This window comes from Dendrobates tinctorius, unplaced genomic scaffold (genome assembly GCF_039654945.1).
Source record: "Dendrobates tinctorius isolate UK_male_01 unplaced genomic scaffold, ASM3965494v1 ptg000001l, whole genome shotgun sequence".
Classification (NCBI taxonomy): domain Eukaryota; kingdom Metazoa; phylum Chordata; class Amphibia; order Anura; family Dendrobatidae; genus Dendrobates; species Dendrobates tinctorius.
In genome coordinates, this window is record NW_027361669.1 from 10,379,328 (window position 1) to 10,392,743 (window position 13,416).

The window sequence follows — 13,416 nt, forward strand, 5'->3', positions numbered from 1 at the left end:
ACCTTATTACCATCTTTATATTATTTGATGCGTTCCGCCAGCTCTAACAAGGGGTCTGCAGCAAATCAGAGGCGACCTTGAAGGTGCAGAGAGACCAGGGTGTGTAAGAGTCATTAGTCTCAGCCACAACTACGGCCCTGGCGCTCCCTCGCATACAAAGGCAGACTATTTCTCTCATACAATAAATCAACTATAAGAAATTTTTGTGAAATATCTTCCTTAGTCCTTGGGTTCTATGGCTTAAGGAACTAAGAACCAAATATGACAAAAGTGTAATTGAATGAATTGAAGGTCTTTAATATAAAAGATTAACTGTTATAATGGTGGAGGAGAAAGACTGTGCAGAACACTGACTAAAACTATCAATGTCACTGTCAGGGATAACATTATCATGCTGTAATTAAGATGAATGTTGTGCCATGTATTCCAAAATGCCTTCTGCTTCCTTCCCATTAATACAAGTGTAATGGGATTTGCTACAGAGAGGGGCCAGAAGACCGCATCCTCTGATTTCACGTACTCCTGCACTGATTAGAAGCATTTCCCCTTCATATTAAATGGTGCAGGTTTCTGTGAGCAGTGCAGGGTTTAAACTGTTCAGCTTAGAGTCTCTGAATCCTTCCTGATTGGATGATCCCACCTGTTCAGTTTTGGCCACTCCCCTCGCCTATATAGATTTGCCTTTGGCAATCTCGATTGCCAGTGTTAGTCTGGTACAGCCTGGCGTGGAGTGGAGGAGTCTATCGTTGGTAAAGTCGTTTGGAGTGTTTATCTGTGACTGTTGCTTGGGGTTTCAGCTGTGTGCAAATCCTTTCCTATGTGGTTTTCCTTCCTTTTCTCCCCAGTGTACCTCTCTGTGTTCTGTGACCAGTGTCAGACTGGGGTGTCAAGGGCCCACCAGTAACACTGACTTTGGGGGCCCGTTTTTAACCTGCATACAAATATTACACGCCCCTCGTTCACAAGTCTATCTATATCTCTATGTAATAATAAACTGAGTAGTTTGGTTAATGAATGAGATGATTCACTCAGTACAGAAAAAAGCAGCAAGTGAATTATGCCAAGTACTGCCCATACATTGGGATTGAGGGCCTATATGTACACAGGGGCCCACTGGGGGATTCCCCTGTTCCCCTATGGGCCAGTCCGAGCCTGTCTGTGACTGCATATTTGTATGTTTGGTATTTCATATATGTCTTCCCATGTTAGTCTGGTTTGTGTATATATATACACTATTACTTCCCACTCCCCTGGGTTGGGGAAAGGGACAGATATAGGGCTAATTCAGGAGTTCAGGAAGGTATGTGGCCCCGGCGTCTTCGCCATCAGAAGTAATCCGGGAAGCAGGGATAGCTAGGTTTCCCCTAGCATTAGAGATGGAAGGAGCCCCTGACCTTGGGTATTCTGACAACAGAGTTGTGACAGTATTACAGCCCAGATGGCTGGTGCCAGTGGTGGTGTTGCTGCAGCCACTTGCAACTCCCACATTCTTATTGCCAGATTCTGTGGTATGGGGGATTTTTTCTTCTACACTACCCCATTTAATGTCATTATTAATTTATATTTTACCATACATTTTTTACTACACTAGCATTAATTGTTATCAGTGCTTTCAACAGCAATTCCCATTGTTGCAAAAACGAATGCACAAACAATGCTAGGTACATGACATAGCCAAACAACAGTAATGACAACAGTCCAGTGTTTTGGTGTTGCATGTACAAATCTCAAATTTGACTAATACAATGCCAAAGTTGCACTGACTGCCAGTTCTTGAACTGTCATTCAGTGCTGACTGACTCCCTTTAATATAATGGTTGTGCAGAATATCAGCGGTTTGTGACATGTGCACTTTGCTAGTTAGATAGTGAAAACACTAGTTTTTTTTAACTCTCTTTTGTATGTTGGTAAAAAGCATCTCTCTTCCAAAAAAGGAATGAAATGCTAAATACAAATAGAAAAAATACAGCGACAAAGTTGTATTATTGTAGTATTGACGTAGTATGTATGGATGTTAAATTAGACTAATAAAACAGGTGTGCAAAAAGTCAGTACAGTAGTTCGTGACACACACACATTTGATTTTTTTTTCAGAATTATTGTTGGCTTACTTCAGCATAAGGAATGTGTTTTTAAAATGTAGCAGCTGCACTATAATTACAGCTGGAGACAATCACTGCTGCAAGCCCTCCTCTGTCTCGCTTTCTCACTCTCTATTTCACTCTATTTCTTCCACTATTAATCAAACCTTTGTATTATTCTCTTTCATTCACAAACTACTCTAATCTTCTTAAAGTAAAGCTGTAGTACAATGAGCACTAGAATAGTGACTTCCTCTCACTAGCCATATTCATCCCAAAGTTATTGCTGCATTCCCTACCTCTGTTTTTATACAGGCTACAATGGTTTCTCCTGATTTATTGTGCTATAGTAGTATGTGAAGTGATAACTACAAGGCCTTATGTGGAAGCCTATCCAACAACGCTTTGACTTCATGTGAACTTCTCCGGCAGATGCAGTCTTCTACATTGTGTAAAATGGCAGCAAGCATTTTTATCATTTTGCATGAAGTGAGTTGCAAATTGTTCAACTTCTGCGGGTCTCTATGTGTTCCCAAAAATGTTGTATGAATTCAATTTGCATATAATCGATTTGACCTTGTCTAGGAAAGCTGATGTACTCAAAATCACAATTTCTTCTAATGTAACCACTTTAGCTGTTTCCAAAACTACACCAAAAGCTGGTATCTGGACCCAGCTGGAATTTTATAAACTAGCCACCTTGACTAGATGGACTAGTACTCCGAAATTGTCTAGCAGATGAATGAATTATTTGCCTAACTATAATCTGAGCACCAGCTATATCATTTGACAAGAGGTTGATGAGTTTTACATGTTGAATATAATATCCGTGGGTGCAAGTCTTTCTGAAATATACATCAAGCCTACACTTTAACTTTTAGGCTTCTTTCACACATCCGGCTTTGTGTCTCCGGTGCCGTGCGGTGACAATACAACTCTATGGGACAAAACCGGATCCGATACCGGATCCGGTTGTTCCAAATTTCGCCGCATCGTGCCAGATTCAAAAAGCCGGATGTGTGAAAGCAGCCTTAGATAGTCTTGGGAGGTTTGAATTTCCTGTATATAGTCAGTACTAAAATATTGCTTCTCCTTCTGGAGCAAGTGATGAGAGTAGTCGATCACTTGGGATACCTAGAATAGTCGATGGCAGTAATAGTTTTAGGGGTTTAAAAAAAACATCTATCAAAAAATATCTATCAATCTAAATTCAGGAAAATTAAGTCACATTTCTATATATGATTAGCATATGAAAAAGATACAGTCCAAACTGTATATCAAGTATTAAATTGCTAAATTGGACTAAATATAAAGCTGGAGACATTGTCCTTACTGACCATGTAAGTGCAAAGGGAAATAGTACATATAATAAAAGTTGGGTAGATTTTGAAAATGAGGTATAATGAGATGACAGTGTAAATAATGTAGATGTAATAATGGGAGTTATGGGAACATCAGGGTCTATAGATGACAAACATGGAGGAAATGTACCATATCATGCATAATATTGCATATAGAATAGCTGTGAATTGTGGTGAAGTTAGATGTGCTAATGCCGAAAGACACATGAAATAATGAGCATTGTGCAACTCGGTAAGCATAAATGTGAACTTTCATTCTAACCAAATAATTTGATTTCTACAGTATTTTGCTTCACACTGCTTTAATGTGTTTCCCATTGCACACAGGGGCAACTAAGGATATGGGTAAGATGCTCGGAGGTGAAGAGGAGAAAGATCCAGATGCCCAAAAGAAGGAAGAAGAAAGACAGGAAGCTCTTCGTCAACAGGAGGAGGAAAGAAAGGCCAAACATGCCAGGATGGAAGCAGAAAGGGAGAAAGTCCGGCAACAAATAAGAGATAAGGTGAACCCTTTAAGTTCAATTTTGACTGTAGAATTTTAGATTACAAATCTTAATGTTGACAATGGATGAGCGAATCTCTTGAATTAGGTCAACAAGAGATTTAATACGCATCAATAACTCAATTATGTCATTTGAATTTGTAGTATTAGCTCTAAGGTCTCTCAAAATCTCAGATCATAATAAACATAGGTAATACAAAATAAACAAAAATTATACTTACCAAGTGCAGTATCTCCCTCTGGCACCAGGCTTGCACGGTGGCTATGATGCAGACTTGGCCCTGTGATGTCATAACATAATACTGAGAGAGATAATCTGTGTCTGAAGTGCCAAAGATGAATGGCGCAAGTGTTAAAGACTGCACCAGACCAAAGCAGCTGACCTGAATTGAGCAGGGCTGCGTGGCAATGCAGGTGAGGGCCGTGGGAGTACATTTTTTAAACCCTTTCGGGCTTTCCATATCCAAAATGGGGGCTAGCGAATTGGAACTTTTTTGTAAAATTTGAAGGAAATTCTATTTGGCTGAAGCCAATTTACTCATCTCTATTGTAGAGTGACAGGAGAAAAACTGAAAGTGACCTTGATATATTCATATTCTATTGAGGTCATTCATGACATACAGTAAAAGTGTGAAACATTCAGTTACTATGGAAACTAAAATTTTAAGTACTTCAATGGGAGTTTGTAAGCACAAAAAGCCTGATCAAACCAAGCACATTCATATTCTTAATAAAAAAAAATTATACGTTTAGTGTCCAAATCTGTTGCTGCATTGGCCAGAAATCATTCTTTATTCAAATATGCTACTGAAATCCTCGATGCACACTTGGTGTGGCCAACCAGTTCAGAGCACCTTTCCACCTACTTGGTTCACCCTCTGTTCATTGTCTGGCATCATTGGCTTAATAGGAACCAGAGGAGGGTGGAGATAGATGAAAAAGAAGTGGGTGAGAAGGAGGGCACCTGAACTGCTCAACCACACTAAGGGTACACCTTATCAGAAAAAACATGAAGGGTCATCTGACTGCATTTACCATGATAATGATACCTATTTAATAATTTAGCATCTTTCATTACATGACATTCCATCTGGTACATGTAAATCATTCTGATACTTGATCTTTAATTAATCAGTGTGTAAGGGAGGGACAGGACTATAGTCGTGACCTGTATTACTGTAGTAGCTGTGTCCAGTCCTTCCCCTACATGAAATAATACTCTTCTCCTCGGCATACCTGCATCTCCAAATTCAGTTTCACCCGGGCACTTCCCAGGCCATAACGGTCCCACTTCTAGGCGACCCCCATCAATGGAGACACAGTTCGAGACAACTTTAACACTTTCTTCACTTAGGATTTTGCACGTTACATCCACAGTTGGTACATCATAACATTTGCATGCATCGTTATCTTTTCCTTGCTTGTTGTCACTTCTGTGCAGTACACGCCCAGACCGGACCGTCTTAGACTGCTTCCCAGATCCTTCCTGGCCTGACCTCGCTATATTGACATTTCCTTCAGCCTGTTTCACCCCAGACATGAATTCATCATTCATTTGGTGGCCCCTGGTAAAGCACCCGGCCCGTCTGTACCGATCTCGTCGAAGCTCCATCTCCTTAGTCCAGCCAACTCCTGCCCTAAAATCATTGGCCCAGGCGATGAGACACCACATCTTTCCTTTCCTGTTCTGGCCCACTGCTAAGACACGCAGTGGCCGTGGGTAACGTGGGCTATAACAACTTAACGTTACGTGGCTGCCGAGCTGTCCGGGCCTATAGCCCATTTAGACACTTGGGCGCCCTGGCCCAGTCTCACTAAACTGCTCTTCAGCACGAACCTTAACTCCCAGCAGCCCCTCCTACAATTAATCCTCTATGAACATCCTATCAGGCCCCACTAGTATGCCCTCATCTAGTGGCCCACAACATAATCACATCTACCCAGTCTATGGGGGAACTATGTACTAAGAGTGCCCTCCTCTAATGTCCCAAGAAGCATGCACTAGCTTATCCTAACAGACAACAGACACATAATATTATACAATATACAATGGTAACACATACATGTGGCAATACCATTAAAGACTGGTGATAATACATATTTCTATGTGGCAGCACCGCAGACATTAATCAGAAACACGATAATACAGCAATATATACATAGTAACATAGGAGGGATAACTCTGAGGGAAGGGAATAAGAAAACATCACATTTCACCTCCTTACAAGTGTACCAGTCCATTTTATTCTCTTGGCTAAATGTGCTATGTTACAAACTGAAGCCAGTAAACTCACAATTATTCTTTACGTTATTAAATATTTTATGAAAAGAATAATTATTACACATGACTACATCTTTTGCTGTAACTGTGGGTGCCAACTCAACATATTGACACGTGTAAATTATTCATATTGTGACTGGTCAGGCTTTGTGTCCAGCCTTGTTTTAATTAGCATCAAAATGTGAGTTGGCAACCCTAGATGTTGGCACAAAATCCAAGATCTAAGAGCTCATGTGAGGTAGTCATATAGAGATACGAAGGCTCCACATTCTACAGTATGGTAAAGACTATAATTGTGTATAATCTGGTGTGCACTCACTGAGTATACTGTGCATATGTAGTAACCAACATGTCTTTATAATGCAACATACCTAATGCATTATATCAGTGTATACAGTTTACAGTGAATAGGGTACCAAAAATGCTTTATAAATTGCATTCTACCATTGTTCCATCAAGATGATGATAAATTATGTAAATACTAATAATGAGCGAGCACTAAATTGCTTGGGTGCTCGTTTCTCGGGTCAAGCAAGTTGGAATACTCGGGTGCTCGACCAAGCAACAAGCTCAATGTAAGATTATGGGTAAACCGAGTATTTTTACCACGACCTCCCCGGGGGTCCTTTTAGGGTCTAAAAATGCTTGAAAATGATGGAAACAGTGCTCAAAGGCCATGGAAACATCATGGGGATCGCCCCTGGAAGCATTCCTGACTCCCAGGTCACAGCTGTGAACAATGTTGTCAGAGTCTTACGACATTTTTACAGGCGCACCAAAAAGCATACAAAAACTAAACCTAAATGGATTTTCCTAGTAAATATGTTAAGGGACATCCTTTCTAGAGTAATTACTTTTATATAAGCCAAAATAATTAACCCAAAACAAAAATGTTCCTCCACCACTTTGGTTATGTTCACATGTAGCGTTTTTCATGCGTTTTTCAACTTTACCATTGCTTTCAACCAAGACAAATGCATTCACTGAGAAATGTCATTTTAACAGTTTACAACCTTATTTGGCCATTGGGTGTGTAACACATCATCAGACACATCCTGTTTCATTTATGAAGGAGGGACGCTGAAAGTCGCAAAGCCTATTTTTATAGGGGCATCAGTCGGCATTACTATTCTTAATTCTTCATTATTAAACAGTGGGTCTCCGATACTGTTATTGCCTATGCAGTGAGTGGCTGGCCCGCCAAAAATTAGAACGCACCTCAATACCCCTTTGACGAGATGTACAGGAGGACCTCATGAAAAAATGTTCCCATTATAAGAAAGTGGGTCTCCCATAGTGTTTGCCTATGCATTAAATGCGAGTCCGGCCTTGCCCCAAAATTACACACACCCCAATAACCTTTAGAACAGATGTCCTGAATGGCCACATGAAACCAAAGTTCCCATTTTTTTTCATTTGGTAATGCCATACTGTTAGCCTATGCATTGAATGCAAGGCCTGGCCTGCACCAAAGTAACCCGCATGCCAATAACCCTGTCAACCCAAGTACTGTATGGCCACATGAAAACCAAGTTCACATTATTCATTTGGTACTCCCATACTTGTCATGGTCACGTGTGTCTGGACGCAGATGTTACCGCAAGGCGAACCCATAACACACGTGACCCTGGATACAGCGCCTCCAGTGGCGAATTTAAATAATAATATGTGCAGATGGATACACCGCCTCCACCTGGCGAATTTAGGTATTACACGTTAATATAAATTCTGGAAACCCTGCCTCCTGTCTGGCGGATTTAAATAATAAGGGGGACCTGGGAAACATTAACAATGGTGGGCCCTGCAATAGGGAAAAGGGAAGTGGAGACCTCCTGAGCTCCCCTGAGCCAGTGTCCCTGCACTCCTAACGTTCCCTATGCCGGTTCCGCACCGGGCGCCGCACGCGTACCTCAAAGCCCTTGCTCGCCCTGACCCTAAACCCTCACTAGGGAATTGGTCGGTGCGGAAACTAATCCCACCACTGCACTAACAACACACATGAGGAAAGAAGACAATACAGGGGAAACACCACTTAGCTTTATGCTCTGTGCTTATGCTCCTGCAACAGAGCCCTCCACCTGCGTGCGTCTTCTCCTCCACACGGATCCATCACCATAGTGCAGCCTTGGAGCAGAGTCCACCACCAGTTGCAGCTGCTTAGTAACAGAGTCCCAAAGATGAGTTCAGCTTCTGCCACGAAGGCAAGCATGCTTGAGTCCAGCTCAGCAGCCAAGTCCCACATGGTGAGTGCCACTCTCCATAGTCGCCACTCCACCAGTCCATGCAGACACTTCCTGCCGACACCATCACTGCGACCCCACCACGCCATGCCAGCCCTTCGTCCAGACACCATAGCTGACACACGTCCCCCCTGGCTAAGCTGCGCAGGACTCCTCCTCAGCTCCATCCTTCCACCAGGCTCTCACCAACTCAGAATCAATGAATGAATGAGTGAATATCACCAGCAGTGATTACACACCCTGAGACTCATTTATAGAGCCCCACACCTGATTCATGATTATGTGCACATTAAACCTAAAGTGCAATACCACTAACCACCACCGGGGACAGTCAAGTCACTTGGCACTTGCCAAAGTAAAAATAGTTCACCCTGTGCAATTTAAAACTGTCAGATCAAATTCAGATCATGACAGTACCCCCTCCTTAATGAGGGGCCTCTGGACCCTGAAGACCACTCCTCATTAGGGAAACACCTACAGCAGGGACGCCCAGATCCTGAGTTCACCTCACCACTACCTGACACTTCAGGTTTATGACAAACACACCTCTGGTATTGGCAATACAGTTCATTTTGGAGGCACCACTCATCTCCACAGCGCCGACCTGGGGAACGAGTTTATGTATGTGTATGTTTGTTATGAGCTGATCAGGCTCCACAACACACTTCCACAAGATGTTTTTTGGTGGCACCCATACACGCTCGTTCACACACAGGTCCGGACCTAAATGTTCATAGCACACATTTGTTTGTCACAATTGGTGAACTCATTCTGAACTAGACAGCAGAGGCGTCCCCCTGCATCACCACCCTCCAACCCTCTTCACCATGAGGTCTGCGCCTCCCAGGGTTGGTTAATGGCGAGGGTTGAGATTTGTCCCTACTCCCCCGCAGCACACCTGCTGCTCACACCAGGAGGAGAGGGAACGCATATGGAGGAAAATCAACTCGCTGGTCGCCTCCACACGACCAGGAGGGGGCAGCATTAAAGATTTGGCGTGAGGCCCACGGACTCTACACCAGTCTGCTCATCACTGGAACGTACCCCTTCACCTCGTGAATACCAAGCAGCTCCGTGGGGCACCATTCCTCCCACCTGCCTGGGTACGCCCACGTGCATGAGCAAGTCCCACTCCCCAGCAGCGACTCTAGGGGCTTTTAGCCAGATCACAGCCGCCATTTTTTTTTTTTTTCAGCAGAGGCCCAAGACCCAGATAACTGCTGCTGCAGCGGCTTAAACACACCAAGCCGCTCCCAGTCACCTCAGTGAAGCCCAGCAGCAACTGCTCATAGGTCACCACATGGCCAAAGGCCCTAGACCCTGACAATTGCTCACAGGTCACCACATGGCCAAAGGCCCTAGACCCTAACAATTGCTCACAGGACTCCACATGGCCAAAAGCTGCTCAGAGAACCAAAAAAAAAAAAACTGAATGGGCTGGTGATAATGTCATGGTCACGCGTGTCTGGACGCAGATGTTACCGCAAGGCGAACCCATAACACACGTGACCCTGGATACAGCGCCTCCAGTGGCGAATTTAAATAATAATATGTGCAGATGGATACACCGCCTCCACCTGGCGAATTTAGGCATTACACGTTAATATAAATTCTGGAAACCCTGCCTCCTGTCTGGCGGATTTAAATAATAAGGGGGACCTGGGAAACATTAACAATAGTGGGCCCTACAATAGGGAAAAGGGAAGTGGAGACCTCCTGAGCTCCCCTGAGCCAGTGTCCCTGCACTCCTAACGTTCCCTATGCCGGTTCCGCACCGGGCGCCGCACGCGTACCTCAAAGCCCTTGCTCGCCCTGACCCTAAACCCTCACTAGGGAATTGGTCGGTGCGGAAACTAATCCCACCACTGCACTAACAACACACATGAGGAAAGAAGACAATACAGGAGAAACACCACTTAGCTTTATGCTCTGTGCTTATGCTCCTGCAACAGAGCCCTCCACCTGCGTGCATCTTCTCCTCCACACGGATCCATCACCATAGTGCAGCCTTGGAGCAGAGTCCACCACCAGTTGCTGCTGCTTAGTAACAGAGTCCCAAAGATGAGTTCAGCTTCTGCCACGAAGGCAAGCATGCTTGAGTCCAGCTCAGCAGCCAAGTCCCACATGGTGAGTGCCACTCTCCATAGTCGCCACTCCACCAGTCCATGCAGACACTTCCTGCCGACACCATCACTGCGACCCCACCACACCATGCCAGCCCTTCGTCCAGACACCATAGCTGACACACGTCCCCCCTGGCTAAGCTGCGCAGGACTCCTCCTCAGCTCCATCCTTCCACCAGGCTCTCACCAACTCAGAATCAATGAATGAATGAGTGAATATCACCAGCAGTGATTACACACCCTGAGACTCATTTATAGAGCCCCACACCTGATTCATGATTAAGTGCACATTAAACCTAAAGTGCAATACCACTAACCACCACCGGGGACAGTCAAGTCACTTGGCACTTGCCAAAGTAAAAATAGTTCACCCTGTGCAATTTAAAACTGTCAGATCAAATTCAGATCATGACAATACTGTTTGCTTTATGCATTGAATGCAAGGTTTGGCCTGCACCAAAGTTACACACACCCCAATAACCCTGTCAACAGATGAACTTGAGGGTCTCATGACAAAAATGTTCTCATTAGAAGAAATTGTCTCCCATACTGTTTGCCTATGCATTGAATGCAAGGCCTGGCCTGCACCAAAGTAACACGCACGCCAATCAGCCTTTGAACCCACGCATTGGATGGCCACATGAAAACCAAGTTCACATTATTCATTTGGTACTCCCAAACTATTTGCTTATGCATTGAATACAAGGCCTGACCTGCACCAAAGTAACACGCACCCCAATAACCCTTCCAATAACCCTTTCAACAGATGTACTTGAGGGCCTCATGAAAAAATTTTTACTATTAGAAGAAAGTGTGTCTCCCATACTGTTTGCTTATGCATTGAATGCAAGGCCTGATCTGCACCAAAGTTACACGCACCCCAATAAGCCTTGGAACACTTGTTGAGTTCAGGAGTTGCAGAGGTTGTGTTTGTAATAAAGGAAGATGCAGTTGGTGCCTACAAAAAATACTGCAAAAGATACCTAGATGGACAACCAATGAAATCCAATCTTCCTTTGAATGATAGTGTGATAACATCAGAACAGCCCATACGTTTAAAATGAAGTGACACTCTATCAAAGAAGGAAGGTGAATCTACAGTTGTGGCCAAAAGTATTGACACCCCTGCAATTCTGTCAGATAATACTCAGTTTCTTCCTGAAAATGATTGCAAACACAAATTCTTTGGTATTATTATCTTCATTTAATTTGTCTTAAATGAAAAAACACAAAAGAGAATGAAGCAAAAAGTAAAACATTGATCATTTCACACGAAACTCCAAAAATGGGCCAGACAAAAGTATTGGCACCCTCAGCCTAATACTTGGTTGCACAACCTTTAGCCAAAATAACTGCGACCAACCGCTTCCGGTAACCATCAATGAGTTTCTTACAATGCTCTGCTGGAATTTTAGACCATTCTTCTTTGGCAAATTGCTCCAGGTCCCTGATATTTGAAGGGTGCCTTCTCCAAACTGCCATTTTTAGATCTCTCCACAGGTATTCTATGGGATTCAGGTCTGGACTCATTGCTGGCCACCTTAGAAGTCTCCAGTGCTTTCTCTCAAACCACTTTCTAGTGCTTTTTGAAGTGTTTTGGGTCATTGTCCTGCTGGAAGACCCATGACCTCTGAGGGAGACCCAGCTTTCTCACACTGGGCCCTACATTATGCTGCAAAATTTGTTGGTAGTCTTCTGACTTCATAATGTCATGCACACGGTCAAGCAGTCCAGTACCAGAGGCAGCAAAGCAACCCCAAAACATCAGGGAACCTCCGCCATGTGTGACTGTAGGGACCATGTTCTTTTCTTTGAATGCCTCTTTTTTTCTCCTGTTAACTCTATGTTGATGCCTTTGCCCAAAAAGCTCTACTTTTGTCTCATCTGACCAGAGAACATTCTTCCAAAACGTTTTAGGCTTTTTCAGGTAAGTTTTGGCAAACTCCAGCCTGGCTTTTTTTTTGTCTCGGGGTAAGAAGTGGGATCTTCCTGGGTCTCTTACCATACAGTCCCTTTTCATTCAGACGCCGACGGATAGTACGGGTTGACACTGATGTACCGTCGGACTGCAGGGCAGCTTGAACTTGTTTGGATGTTAGTCAAGGTTTTTTATCCAACATCCGCACAATCTTGCGTTGAAATCTCTTGTCAATTTTTCTTTTCCGTCCACATCTAGGGAGGTTTAGCCACAGTGCCATGGGCTTTAAACTTCTTGATGACACTGCGCACTGTAGACACAGGAACATTCAGGTCTTTGGAGATGGACTTGTAGCCTTGAGATTGCTCATGCTTCCTCACAATTTGGTTTCTCAAGTCCTCAGACAGTTCTTTGGTCTTCTTTCTTTTCTCCATGCTCAATATGGTACACACAAGGACACAGGACAGAGGTTGAGTCAACTTTAATCCATGTCAACTGGCTGCAAGTGTGATTTAATTATTGCCAACACCTGTTAGGTGCCACAGGTAAGTTACAGGTGCTGTTAATTACACAAATTAGAGAAGCATCACATGATTTTTCGAACAGTGCCAATACTTTTGTCCACCCTCTTTTTTATGTTTGGTGTGGAATTATATCCAATTTGGCTTTAGGACAATTCTTTTTTTGTTTTTTCATTTAAGACAAGTTAAATGAAGATAATAATACCAAAGAATTTGTGTTTGCAATCATTTTCAGGAAGAAACTGAGTATTATCTGACAAAATTGCAAGGATGTCAATACTTTTGGCCACAACTGTAGAAGAAACACAACCTACTCATCCTACAGTTGTAAACAAGGAGAACATGAGTCATAGTGTATCTCAAAATATATAAGTATTTTATTTTGGGCA

At 43.3% G+C, this 13,416-nt stretch overlaps 1 protein-coding gene across 3 annotated transcripts in view; it reads left to right on the forward strand.

Annotated features, from left to right (window-relative positions):
* Window positions 1–13,416, forward strand: part of CPLX2 (complexin 2) — a 312,758-nt gene that overhangs the window by 220,488 nt on the left and 78,854 nt on the right. For all 3 annotated transcript variants that reach the window (XM_073565473.1, XM_073565557.1, XM_073565640.1), the window contains one exon: window positions 3,770–3,945. In XM_073565473.1, coding sequence (XP_073421574.1) covers window positions 3,770–3,945 — 176 coding nt within the window. The remainder of the gene's footprint in view (window positions 1–3,769; window positions 3,946–13,416) is intronic.